Genomic DNA, 13,158 nt, shown 5'->3' on the forward strand with positions numbered 1-13,158 from the left:
CACTTAAGGGTTTTCAAATGACATTTCCCCCAATAACCCTTTGGTGAATTTAAACTATTTGTTGAATCACCGCTCCGCAATAAACTCTGTTGGACACCACTGTGTGGCAGTATGAGTCTGCTTTGTTTTGGAGAAGGCTAAAGGTTTGGATTAACCTGCGAAACGTATACATTTCTATTTGCCAATGCCCCAGGTATACCATAGCCGCAAGGATATTTTGTGTACTATCAGCATGGAGAGTCTAGGCCCACTTAAATCCACTTCTTACATAGGCAGGTTAAAGTAATACATGTTAAATGTATTTTTGAAGCCCAACTGCTGTCTTGTTTACATTCGACTTTCACGTTTTAACACAAGATAAGTTAGGCTACAACATTTGTGGGTCTACCACTAAGTCAATTGTTACATTATTTGTGTACAGCCAAGTTGCATGGAAATGACTTATAATTGTAAAACGTACTGGTTTGTTATGTAAGGACAGTTAGCCCCTAGTGGACGAGAGGTGGCGAGACGGGTTACACGCCCCTGGTGGAGTTGCACATCCTGACGCTTTTACACGTAGCAGATCTATCGTAGCCCTCTATGGTAGGAGGCTGCGTGTGAGAGTAAGGCCGGGGAAAATGGCGGCGCCCGTCCTGAGAGTGTCCACCCCTCGATGGGAAAGAATAGTCAGGTTCCTTGTATGCCTACTTGGCATTATGTTGTCTTTATACGCCTTTCACGTAGAACAAGAAAACGCAAAGGACTCGAAATATCGGGCATTATGCGACCTCAGCAACTCAATAAGCTGTTCCAAAGTCTTCACCTCCAGGTACTGTAACGTTACATTCAATGGGCAGAGGCGCTTGAGTTAGCTGGCTAGCTTACTGAACCTGCGGTATTAGGTGGTAACAAACATCACTATATGGAATGACACTTACCAGTTATCATCCAAGTACACAGGTTAATAGATTTCAACAAGCGTTTCGCAAGTTTGTATTGATGTATTGACAGATGCCTGTATCAATTGTCGAAATATTGACTTGCCAAACTGTATTTGAAAGAGACAGGCATGAATCTTGAATAGCTAGCTACTGGGCAGCTCGCATTAGCCAGTCTACATTAGCTATTTGCTCAATAGACAAACTAGCAAGCTGCAAAGTAGACAGATATTAGCAAGCATGATATGTTATGCCGTTTAACTGACACACTATATGTTATTCTGTCCTGAACGGTCGCCGATGTTTTTTTTGTATGTATGGAAGTAATCTTGCAGCCGACCAGTCATTGTATTTGTATAACTAACGTTAGCTATCGCTAGCTATGATAACCGGTAGCTAGTGTTAGTTAGCCATGTCATCAATTGTTGAACAGCTTTCAGATATTCAGTTATCATTTATTTACCTATCCAACTTTAAACCTGGAAGAGTTTTTCTATGAGGTTAGACGAAGTTAGTGTTTATGAGAAAGCGTGCTTGAGGTTATTCAATATAAATGATTGGTGGCGAAAGGCGCAGTCAGCCTACAGAGCCTGTGACTTAAGAATGAAGGCGCCGTGTAACGACCAATGCACCATACCTAATTATATGGAATGACAACGTGTATCATGTGTTTCAGTCGTTGGCGTGCGTTGAAAGTCTATTTCCCCCGTTCAAATCAGTTGTTATGATTACGGGGATGTGTGTATATGTGATCTGTAGCAATGAGACAACGCTGGTGATCTATTTGCTATTTTTCAAGCATGCACGGCTTCAGGGACTATCATGTGAGTTAAGCTAAGGATGTACAGTTGTAGGTGGAACAATTACTGAGTACTTTTTTTCTAGTAGGAATGAAATAGTTCTTGACCTGTGGCATAGGCTTATATGTCTAAAAAAAAAATGCATCAAGGTTGGCCATTTTTACCCTGAAAGTACTGGTTTGATTAGAACTTGTCAGAATCAGAATCAGATTTTTGTATTGGTCATATCAGTCATTAGCCTGGTGACACCAGCCTACGTATTTCCGCCTGAATTGATTATTTCAAGCTCATACTCAGTCTGGCCCAACCCCGTTGACAATCGTCTCCAGGACTCAAAATCCAACCGCACCAATCAGCGAACAGTTCAGACCTGTGACGCAAAACTCACCTCGGAGGAAGAGACACGAAAAGCTATCGGGAAAGTTGTCTCAACTCTCGAGAACATCAGCAAATTAAAAGGAGAACAAGAGTATTGTCTTGTAAGTTTTATGATTGGAAAGGACGTCGTAGCTCTTCTCCCAACTGGCTTTGGGAAGAGTTTAATCTACCGAATGCTTACCAAACGTTGCAGATTGGTTAAGGGAACTCCAATGATTTTAAACCTCAAGCTAAGCACCCGTCCATCTCGGAAACGAAAATGAACGGGGTAAGGCCAGACTGACTGACGGAAAAAAATGGAGTCACAGGCTGGTAATGGCCAGGCTAATCAGTCATACTGAAGCACACAATTGAACGCATTTAATGAACAGTTTTTGATGGAATCATCTGGACCTATGCACACTACAAAACAACCCTTCGTCTTAAATAGATTTGTGTAGGCCTACAGATTAAAGTTTGTTGAGGGGCAAAAGCGCTTAATTTGTCTCTTAAAATGGGTAAATGTACCCCTTAAATGACAGCTGAAAAGGCTCTTATTTTTCACTTTTAATTTCAAATATTGCATTACAGCACCTTTTGCGTATAATGTTATTGCAGTGATCAAAGTATGTACCTAAGCACTTGTGTGTGTTTGTCTCTACTTTTACTTTTAGTTTGTACTTTTTCTGACCTATACAAAGTGACTGTTTACGAACACACAATAATAATAATCCCTTGCTTTTTTATGAACTCAGGAAAATACCTAAAATACATATTTAAGGACTTTTTTTTAAGGTAGAACTAAGTGCTTGGCTAAATTGGAGACCTTTGCCCTCTGACTTGTGTCTTTGCTGTGCCTAATAGAGCATTGAGATCACAACAGTCTCAGTTACAGGGCATCACTTGATAAACTGTCAAATTAAGAGTTTCATCAACTGGAGAATGTCCTCTTGAAAGTGATGATACCACTTGAAGGAACAGGTTAGCCTAATTTTTCTCTGATATACAGTCCCTTCAGAAAGCATTTACTTCAGTTTTCCACATTTTATGGTGCAACTTTATGCTTAAATCATTTAAATTAATGTTCCTTTATTAATCTACACTCAATACCCCATAATGAAGGCAAAAAAGGTATTTAGAAAATGTATTCAAAGGGAAAACTGAAATAACATTGACAACCTAACTTTGACATAAGCATTCAGACCTTTTAGTAGCCTGGATACCAGCCTGAACCCCGCCCACAAAAAAATTTGGTCGGGAAGTTCGGTCTGGCTCTTTGACCGTTGGGGAGAAATTTTTCCTGGTAGAAAACAGTACAGCCAATCAAAGTGCCAGGGCGGGCTTTATACGATGTAGGGCCAATAGTTTTCCGCGAAAACGGAAAACGGGCGGAATGGACCATCTGACACGGAATGGACCATTGAAAACGGAATTGCAACTTTTCAAACGGAAACATAATTTTATGCATCAAAATCGCCCAAAAACCCCTGCATTTTACCCTGTAAGACTGAATATCTTTCAAATAAACACAACAACGATTGCAACAATGAACAAACGTTAATTAAAGGACAAAAGTAGGGATGCACCGATCCGCTTTTTTCACCTCCGATACCGATATCTGAGGTTTAGTATCGGCCGATACCGATCCGATACCGATATTAAAAAAACAGCGTGAAAGTATGGTAACTGTGTGTATGTGTGTGTGACCACACATGCGAGAGGGAGAAAAGAGGAGTGCATGACATGAGATCTTGGTGCATTTTTTGCTCATTTGCTACTAAACATCATGTCTAGTCATCACTATCAATTCATAACATAGGATAAAAATAATGTACGTTCTAACTAGGGCTAGTCTTCATATTAGTTAGCAATCATATATCCGCTAGCGTCAACTTTTACGTTACATTGTAGAGGCTCAGCATGGTGACCTGTTAATGCATTTGCTGGTTCTACTCTGTTAAAAGACCCACAATTACCAAAACTGTATTCTTTATCTCTCTTTAATGTGCATTCATCAATTTCCCTTACATGACGATGCATGTGATTGTACACGTGTGTGCCTGCAATGAGAATGGGGACTGCACTGAATTACTTTAGCATGAGTTATTGCTACACGATAACAATTACACAACTAACATTACTCGATACATATAATTGTGGACATTACACTAGGCAACATGAATCTCATTCATAGCTCATCCAGTCGAAATCTTAACAGGATGAACCCATCTTTATTACAGCGAATCAACATCAGAACATAACTAAATCTCCGCTTAGCATGCTAATCGCTACTAATAGCAACCTGCACTCATAATACTCTACCTATCACAGCCGTAACTTCATGAAACCCCTTACATTCATTATGTACGCACACAATGCCTCACATACATGTCGAACAATGATGATTTAAGCATTGGAAATGTATAAGGCACAACTACTTTGCCACTGATGGGCGACGAACTGAACTTGTCACTATTCACCGAACTTAACTGAGCAGACAGCGTTGCTAGGCAACGTCACTATCAACAGATAGTTTTTCATACAGTTAACGTGCGGGAAGGCTTTTGATGGCTGTTCTCTGGATTGTCTGCTATCGCGCCACCCTAAATCTTTGAATGTGCGTGTTTCAATATAATAACAGTCCGTTAAAACAATGATACCGGAGCATGATATGAATTAAACAAAGCCTCCATGTAAATACATACAAATAAACATAAAAAAAAAAAAATGTTTTTCTTTTTTAAATATGGATCGGCCCATTGTCACCGATACCCGATCTAGAAATGTCTTCAATATCGGTACCGATACCGATACAAATATCGGATCGGTGCATCCCTAGACAAAAGCAGTCAGAAAATGTCACGTCTGCGCTGAACTCTGCTCCGGCCACGCCCCCCTTTTCAACGGTAGTCACGTTCATTTGCTCATCTTCCCAATCGCATTAAAAACAAGAAATGTTAAGTCTTCTGTTCTGTTGATGGCTGGCAAACAACAATCTAAGAAGGGCACGTATTATTCACTGAGTTACCAAAGCAGTCTTTTTTATGGGGACTAATTAGCACTGCACTGAATTACATTAACATGAGGTATTGCTACACAATAACAATTACACTACTAATATTACTAGATACATATAAAAGTGGACATTACACAACGGCAACATGGATCTCATTCATATCTCATCCAGTCGAAATCTTAACAGGATTGAACCCATCTTTATTACAGCGTATCAACATAAGAACAGAACATAGCTAAATCTCCGCTTAGCATGCATGCTAACACTAGCAGGTAGCCCAAAATTTAATACACGATCCATCACAGTAGCAACTTCATGAAAACCCTTACTTTCATTGGGTATGCACATAATGCCTCACATACAGGTCGAACAATGATGATTTAAGCATTGGAAATGTATAAGGCACAGTACGGTCAACTACTTGGCGACAAACTGAACTCTCACTATCTTAACTGAGAGAGCTGCAGGCACGCAGACAGCTAGGCAACATCACTATCAACAGAGTTTTTCATACAGTTAACGTGCAGAAAGGCATTTTACGGCTGTTTTTTTTTTTTTTTTTGACGCAGAAACACGGAATCATCAAAAACTTGACACGGAATTTGCTTTTTTTTGACGCGGAAAACTATTGGCCCTACAGATGATCAAGCGGTAGATTCGAAATCCAACAGAGATGGCGGCATCTTGTGAGCCTGTTAGTGGGAAATATTTTATGTGAATTAAGCTATCTACACAACTTTTTTAATGTCTAAATTGACTCTGTTAGTTGTGTATGTGCAACACGAATGTTGCAGAATATTGTTGGTCTTAACTAAAGCTCTCTAGACCATTATTTTTAGGTTATTGCTAACGCTTACACCAAAAATCCATTGAAACACATAGAAGCTAGCTAGCCTCGCTGCTTAACGTATAGTATAACGTGATCAAGCACATCTCACAGATATTGACGGCGCATTCATTTTGAAAGATGAACAGAGAAACGCGATTAAGGCATTTGCCGATCGAAAATATGTTTTTGCCGTCCTTCCTACGGGATCTGGTAAAAGTTTAATGTATCAGATGGTCATACTACGTTGCTCTGATTAGTTCTATGTATCCAATTGAGCGAAGAGGCATTTTCTTTCCTGGTTCGTTGAAACACGCCCCATATGCCACACCCCATACGCCCCATCACAGCTCAATGAAGCAGACTCAGACTCATATTCTGACTAGAATTATGAGTATGACATCGTCAGGCTAACCTTTTAGTGTATTTAGAGGAAAAACATTTGGCAGTGATTAGAGCCTCAAGTCTTCTTGGGTGACATGACAAGCTTTGCACACCTAGATTTGGGGAATTTCTGCTATTTTTCTCTGCAAATCCTCTCATGCTGTTTGGATGGGAACCTTCAGTGGAAAGGGTCTCTAGAGATGATCGATTGGGTTTATAAATCAGGGCTCTGGCTGGGCCACTCAAGGACATTCACAGAGTTTTCCCCAAGCCCCAGCTGTGTTGTCTTGGCTGTGTACTTAGGGTCATTGTCCTGTTAGAAGGAGCAACTTCGCTTAGGACCTTATTAAGGATATCTCTGTACTCTGCTTCGTTCAGCTTTCCCTCAACCCTGACCAGTTGCCTAGTCCCTGCCATTGAAATACACCCCCCACATAGCGCTGGGTGATATATGGAATTCCTTCAATTCATTGAAGCTATTGTTTTTGAACGATGTGAATAATGCCTAAATCGCAAACTTGAGACTAGTACTTCCTCTGCCGTCATTCAAATGTCAGTGCCAGCACTTCTCTGGAGTTACGATAGAGTTATGACGGTATCGTTGGTTTTCCTGTCATGTCAGTCACTGAACAATGCTATTGGTCTGTTGTTGAATGGGTCCTATATTAGAAATGTTTTCATTTTTATTGCCTGTTGTCAATCTTGCATCATGTTAATGGTGCTGGTAAACTGTAGATTAATAACAACGGAATTACACTTGAGGTCGAGTAATGTCTGTGTATTTATTGGCTAGTGGTAAATAATGTAATGCCACACAAGAACAAAGGTTAGACATTACAAACATACATAATTGATTGATTTTTACCTATGTTGACAAATATAGCCTAGGTCTACTGTCTGTTTCAACTGTTGTAGAACTGTAAACTGTACTTCTGTTGTCTTGATGCAGTCCCAGCATTTGACTCTTTTGTTTTGCATGTTGTCGTCGCTGTCATTTGACTTTGTTGTTGCAAATCGAATCTCACTCTATGAATGTTATGGAACTGACCTATTTCTAATTAATTTGCTAAATTGGGGAGTCCATGAGCTATTTTAGCAAATGTTTTGTGTTTCACATTACCATGACGACATCTTTAGAAATATGGTGATTCGTAACGTCTTGTAGCCTATGTAAAGTTTAAGTCATAGTCAAAATCAATACTGAAACCATCTTTGACTGTTCACATTCACAATGCAGATTGTATTATGTTTCATGTGATTGGACTGTGTATTATAGTCAGAAAATGTCATTGCCACTTACTGACTTTCTTGGTATTGCTGGTTGTAAATACTAAAACCTGTATGTTCTACCTAAGCGATATGGACCTAGTTACAGAGGGATGGCATATGGTTTAAATAAAGAAAACTTTTTTTGAATCATGTTTTGTCAAGTTCATGAAGGCAGAATTTTTTTTTATTGAAGTCGTGAATCGTCCATAACTCTGATTGCCCAGCTATACCCTTACAGCATGATGCTGCCACCACAATACTTCACCGTTGGGATGGTATTGGGAAAGGGATGAGCTTCTTTTTTTCCGGGGCATGACTCTTAGAATTGAGGCCAAACAGTTGAATCTTGGTTAATCAGACCAGAAAGTCTCACTGTTTGGGCTAATCTAGGGGCTTTTATGCTAACTCCAAGCGGGCTATCCTGTGTCTCTTGCTGAGGAGAGGTTTCTGTCTGGCTGCTCTACCATAAAACCCATATCAGTGGTGTTGCAGTGATGGTTGTCCTTCTGCTAGTTTCTCCCATCTCCACACAGGATCTCTGGAGCTCAGCCAGATTGACCATTGAGCTGTTGCCTCTCTTACCAAGGCCTTTTTGTAGCCTTCCCCAGATCTGTGCCTCAACACAATCCTGCCTCTGAGCTCTGCAGGCAGTTCTTTTGACCTTTCGGTTTTTGCTCTAAAATGCATAGTCAGCTGTGAGACCTTATATAGACAGGTGTGGGACCTTTCCAAATCATGTCCAATCAATTGGATTTACCGCAGGTGGACACCCATCAAGGTCTAGAAACATTTCAAGATTGATCTACTGAACTGTTACTGTTCTACTTTTCATATATTTTAAGGCGGTCATACATGTTTTAAAAAACATTGTGGTGAGTTGGGATTTTCATGGTTTCGCACTCTGACCAGCATTTTGAAACCAAAACCGCACAAGCTCAGGTTTAGATAAGGTATGGTCAGTTTTGAGGAAATAAGGAACAGAGTTCTGGCACACACACCATATCATTATGGCCTTTTCTCATGTAATTTGGGTGAACTTTTCAGAGTCATGCTAATCATGGCCATGCTATATCACCTGGAGTAGGATTGGCCTAATTGCACAGTCACACAAATGGAACAGCTCTTTGACATAGGCCTACTTACAAGTAGCCAAAGTAATGCTTTTTTTTGTTTTGGAAAACTCCAACTTGTTGAATACATTTCGATAGCCACCCTGAACATAGATGCTCTGGGAAGAATGTCTCTGAGAATCCTCTTGGCTCTCTAATGAGCCACCAAAATTTCAATTTAGTCCAACTATCAATTTGTTTCTTGATTTCTAATATTCTCAAGGAGACCTGCATCCCTGCCCGACAGTAGTTTAGTGTGTGCACTGCACACTGAAGGAGGGGGGGGGGGGGGGTGATGGTGACGGTGACGGGTGTCACTGAAGTCTTGACGGTGTCACTGAAAGCTGAAGTATACTTGTGCAGACAAACGGTGTGCATGATACAGATTGCCTCACCAGGATAGTCCACACAGCACCAACATTCTGTGTCTCGGACATCGTTGACTGCGCATGCAAGTTTTTAAGCATTGGCTCAGGGTAAAGAAAATCCATTGACACAATGTATTCATTTGGCAGACACTTTAATCAAAAGTGATTTACAGTACCGATGCAAATTTTCTCTGTGAATGAAACTACTGCGGACCTGCTGATAGAGTTTTGTATATTTCACGCTTCAGCGAGCCATAGCTGACTATGTCACCAGCAACGGTATTTTAAGGAAGATTCACATGATGATATTATTCCAAACACTGTGATTGAGCGGTTGCATTGAGACATGCCCGCAACAGCAAAACTAATAAATGCGCACGTATGCATCTACAGACGTTCTGGAGAATACTTAAGCCCTACAAAATGTTGGCTTTACAGAAGCAACATGTCTTGCTGCTGGAAGACTGAAGGCTTGTAGCATTGAGGTTATTTGATGTATAAAATATCTTGTAAGTCTTGATTCGAAATGTTTGTAAGATGGAAAATAAGCCGAATGGATAAAGGGATGGGTTTTCTGTATCGCCTCTTTTCTGTAATCAAGAAATGGTTTAAACCTGCTGATGTTTCTGTCACTGATAATTTGTTGCCACATACTGCACAGAAAACACATTCAGTTCTGCATACATTTGTCATTCATTTAAAATGATAAATTCAAACTGGCACAGCTGCTCTCCCACCAGTGTGCCTCGTCACCCATACACTGAATTAATGAGGTTCCAAAGCAGTGCAGTGTTCTAATTGAGGGTTGGTTTCAGAGTCCTGAGGTGGTTTAGATGCATATGAGAAGTTTTTTCTGAAGGGTTTAGCATGAGGTATGCTGGGCCTGTGTGGCACATTTGAAACTGCCAGGGAATTACGCAATATCGGTATACTCTAGGGTGACATCAGTCTGTGATTTTGGACTGGGTTTAAGTAATTTATGACATTATAAAACATTACCAAGCAGCTCGCTTTTGACCCAGTGTATCAGATGAGAATTGCATGGCACCATACAGCAGCGGTCATTCCATTGGAATGTGTCTAATCACTTTATTAGGTAGATGACATAGGAACTGGCCATAACCTTTTACGCAACAAACTGACTGGCACCCCCATATCCCAATCCCAGTGACCCTCTGCATTGTGAATGTCTTGATTTCATTGGGGGGGGGTTGGAGGGGGATAAACACATGGAAAAGTCAGGCCACCCCAGCAAATCAGGGAAACCCTTAGTGGTTTGCCATTATTGTTTCGAAATGAACTGGCTTCGACCCTCCAGTGCACATTCAATAAAGATTTGGGACCGGTCCTAAAAGCATGTTGCTCAAAGTCCGCCTTCAGTAGTGCAGTGGTGTGATTTGTGAGGGAAGGCAGGGAGTGGAGCCACTGAACAAGCACCCAGGGTTGCGTCATAGGCCCTTCCAGCTGGGCAAGGCGGAGTCGGCCAGGCCAGATGAACTCCAAAGTAATGCAGCATGTAAGACCCAATAAAATAAAGGTTATTCTCGCACCAGAGGTTGCAGAGGATTTGTGGTGTTATCATGTCTGATTTTAGGGGATAAGGTTTTGGTTGTGTAGTTGACGTCATATTGTGCTCTGTGTTGTGTGTGTGTGTGTCCGTATGTGTATATGTGTGTTTTCTGGTTTGTTCCAAATGAAGAGGAAAAATGACTTGACGCTGAGGTTTTAAACAGAAAAGGGATTTTTTTCATTCAGTTGGCAGAATTGAAACAAAACAAAAAAAGGCCTATATTGTCGACAGTGGCACAAAACGGGAAACCTCCCCATTAAACCACCAAATCTAATAACTATCCCTGGTTTGCTCTGAAACAAAACCACATTATTATGTGTTTGCATTTGGTAACTGTGTCACCAAGGCTTATTTCTTTGTGTACCCATTCATGATCTGTGTTCCAGATGGGGGCGAGGATTCGGGCTCTTGGGCTCTATCTTTGGCAATGACAGTGCAATGAACCAGCCAAACAGTGTCTACGGAATCATCTTTTACATCTTGCAGCTGTTACTTGGTGAGTGTTTCATGTTGCTGTTGGCTAGGGTTCAGGCCCTGGGCTCTGCAAAGTGCATTGAGACAATTTTATTGCTTTGGCCCTATATACGGGGTGGGGGGAAAAAATCGATTATTCGATTTTTCTCGATTCTCTCTAAAACGATTCTCGATTCAGAAAAGTACATACCGTATTTTCCGGTACTTAAAAGCCTTTAATTTTATCAAAAAACGACAGTGCGCTTTATAATCCGGAGCGCCTTATATATGGATTAATTCTGGTTGCGCTCTGTCAAAATGTTTTAGTACGGCTTTGGTAAACTACAAAGCCGCGCCGTTTGCAGCATTACGGCTACCGTATTTTATATAAAACCTCGAACAGTACATTGCTTCTGACCACTGTTGCTCTATTTGCTGGTGACTCGGTGTTGGAAGTGCCTTCTCTACAGCTAGCTTGAAATGACAAGGGGCTCGGGGGACAGTTTACCTCTGGGTCTCCCAAATGGAACTTGTTAGGTTTGAATTTTCCTCTGCTAAAGTAATAAACTAAGCCTACATGGTCATAGGCAAACTCAATATTCAAATTTTTTGTCATTGTGAGTCCCGTCTTACTTTCACCACTGATGTTATGCTAGGCTTAGGCAAGTTATCTCTGGTTAAAACTAGCTAACGTTAGCTATTCGCTAGCTAGCTAGACAGCTATCGTTATGGTGTTAATTATCTGACTGCATGTGTTTTTGCCAAACGTTCACGTTGTCATTTAATCCATTAGCTACTAAAATGAGCACATCGATTGTTAAACCATTATTAAACTTAGCATTTTGACTGTTTCACAGCATTGCAGATGTTTGACACTGTCAGATAACTGACCTAGCAGCTGCGCTAGGACACTTCCCTGTTAGCATAGTAATTTGCTATGAAGTAATGCTGGTAGCGTTGCTCTCTATCCATTACATATGGAATGTATTTCACGTGTAGAACCTATTAAGAATGGCTGGCCTTACATAAAACGGCAGTGAAAGACAAGCCTGGAGACAAACAGTAGGCTACCTACGCCTAAAGGAGGGGGAAGTGTGAGAGCAGCATGCTAACGTTATACTTATTAGCAGCGAGGCTAGCTAGCTACTATGTGTTTCTATGTATTTTTGCTTTATGCGCCTTATAGTTTGTGCGCTTTATACATGGAAAAATATCGAAAATAGACTATTCATTGACAGTGCGCCTTATAATCCAGTGCGCCCTATAGTTCGGAAAATATGGTAATCGATTTTGTAATTTAATTTTTTTTTTTTTTTACACATCCATTTTATGTTGAAATGCAAGCTGCATCGATTATTGGATTGTTCATAGAAAGTCAAAATTGTGACAAGGAAAAGCTTTTTCTCTAATAAAAAATAGAGAAGGTAATTCCTACTTTGTGTTTGATAATTAAAGAAAATCAACAGATGAATTACCTTCTCTATTTGCTTTATTAGAGAAAAAGCTTTTAATGGTCACAATTTTGACTTTCTATGAGCAATGCAATAGTCGATGCAGCTTGCATTTCAACATAAAATGGATGTGTTAAAAAAAAAAAAAATTAAAATTAAAATCGAATCGTTGACCTCTGAATCGATATCGAATCGTGAGGTGCCAAGAGATTCCAACCCCTACTATATACATTAAATGTAATTAGACAGTGGACAAATCAGTAGAAATTTCAAAAGTATAGTGAAATATGGGGGTCTCAATTTTTTTTGTAGGAGTTTAGAACTTATCTTTAGTAAATGTGCATCTGTTTCACTGCCCACAAATATCACACAATCCAATTTTTGGCTAAACGGTTTGTCAACATTGATGTTATTTAGTGCACGTGTTGCCCAAGAATTCCTTGGTGTCCAATCCTTTAAAGCTTTAATACAGAAAGTAACTGCATAGAACTAGCAGTTAAAAAGACACCAGTGTACTCCAGCTCACAAACACGATGGCTACTGGCCTGAAGTGAATTCACAGTTTTCTGTGTTCCAGAAAAACTGAGGAATTAAAGAAACTGCAGACAACAGTCCTACTGTTAAACCTCTGCCGC

The 13,158-nt window shown here is 40.3% G+C and overlaps 1 protein-coding gene across 1 annotated transcript in view; it reads left to right on the forward strand.

The window, feature by feature from the left end:
• Positions 1-582: 582 nt before the first annotated feature.
• Positions 583-13,158, forward strand: part of vkorc1l1 (vitamin K epoxide reductase complex, subunit 1-like 1) — an 18,419-nt gene continuing 5,843 nt past the window's right edge. Inside the window, exons 1-2 of the mRNA XM_080849786.1 lie at positions 583-811; positions 11,006-11,115. Coding sequence (XP_080705912.1) covers positions 621-811; positions 11,006-11,115 — 301 coding nt within the window. The 5' untranslated portion in view covers positions 583-620. The remainder of the gene's footprint in view (positions 812-11,005; positions 11,116-13,158) is intronic.

This window comes from Sprattus sprattus (genome assembly GCF_963457725.1).
Source record: "Sprattus sprattus genome assembly, chromosome: 1".
Taxonomy (NCBI): domain Eukaryota; kingdom Metazoa; phylum Chordata; class Actinopteri; order Clupeiformes; family Clupeidae; genus Sprattus; species Sprattus sprattus.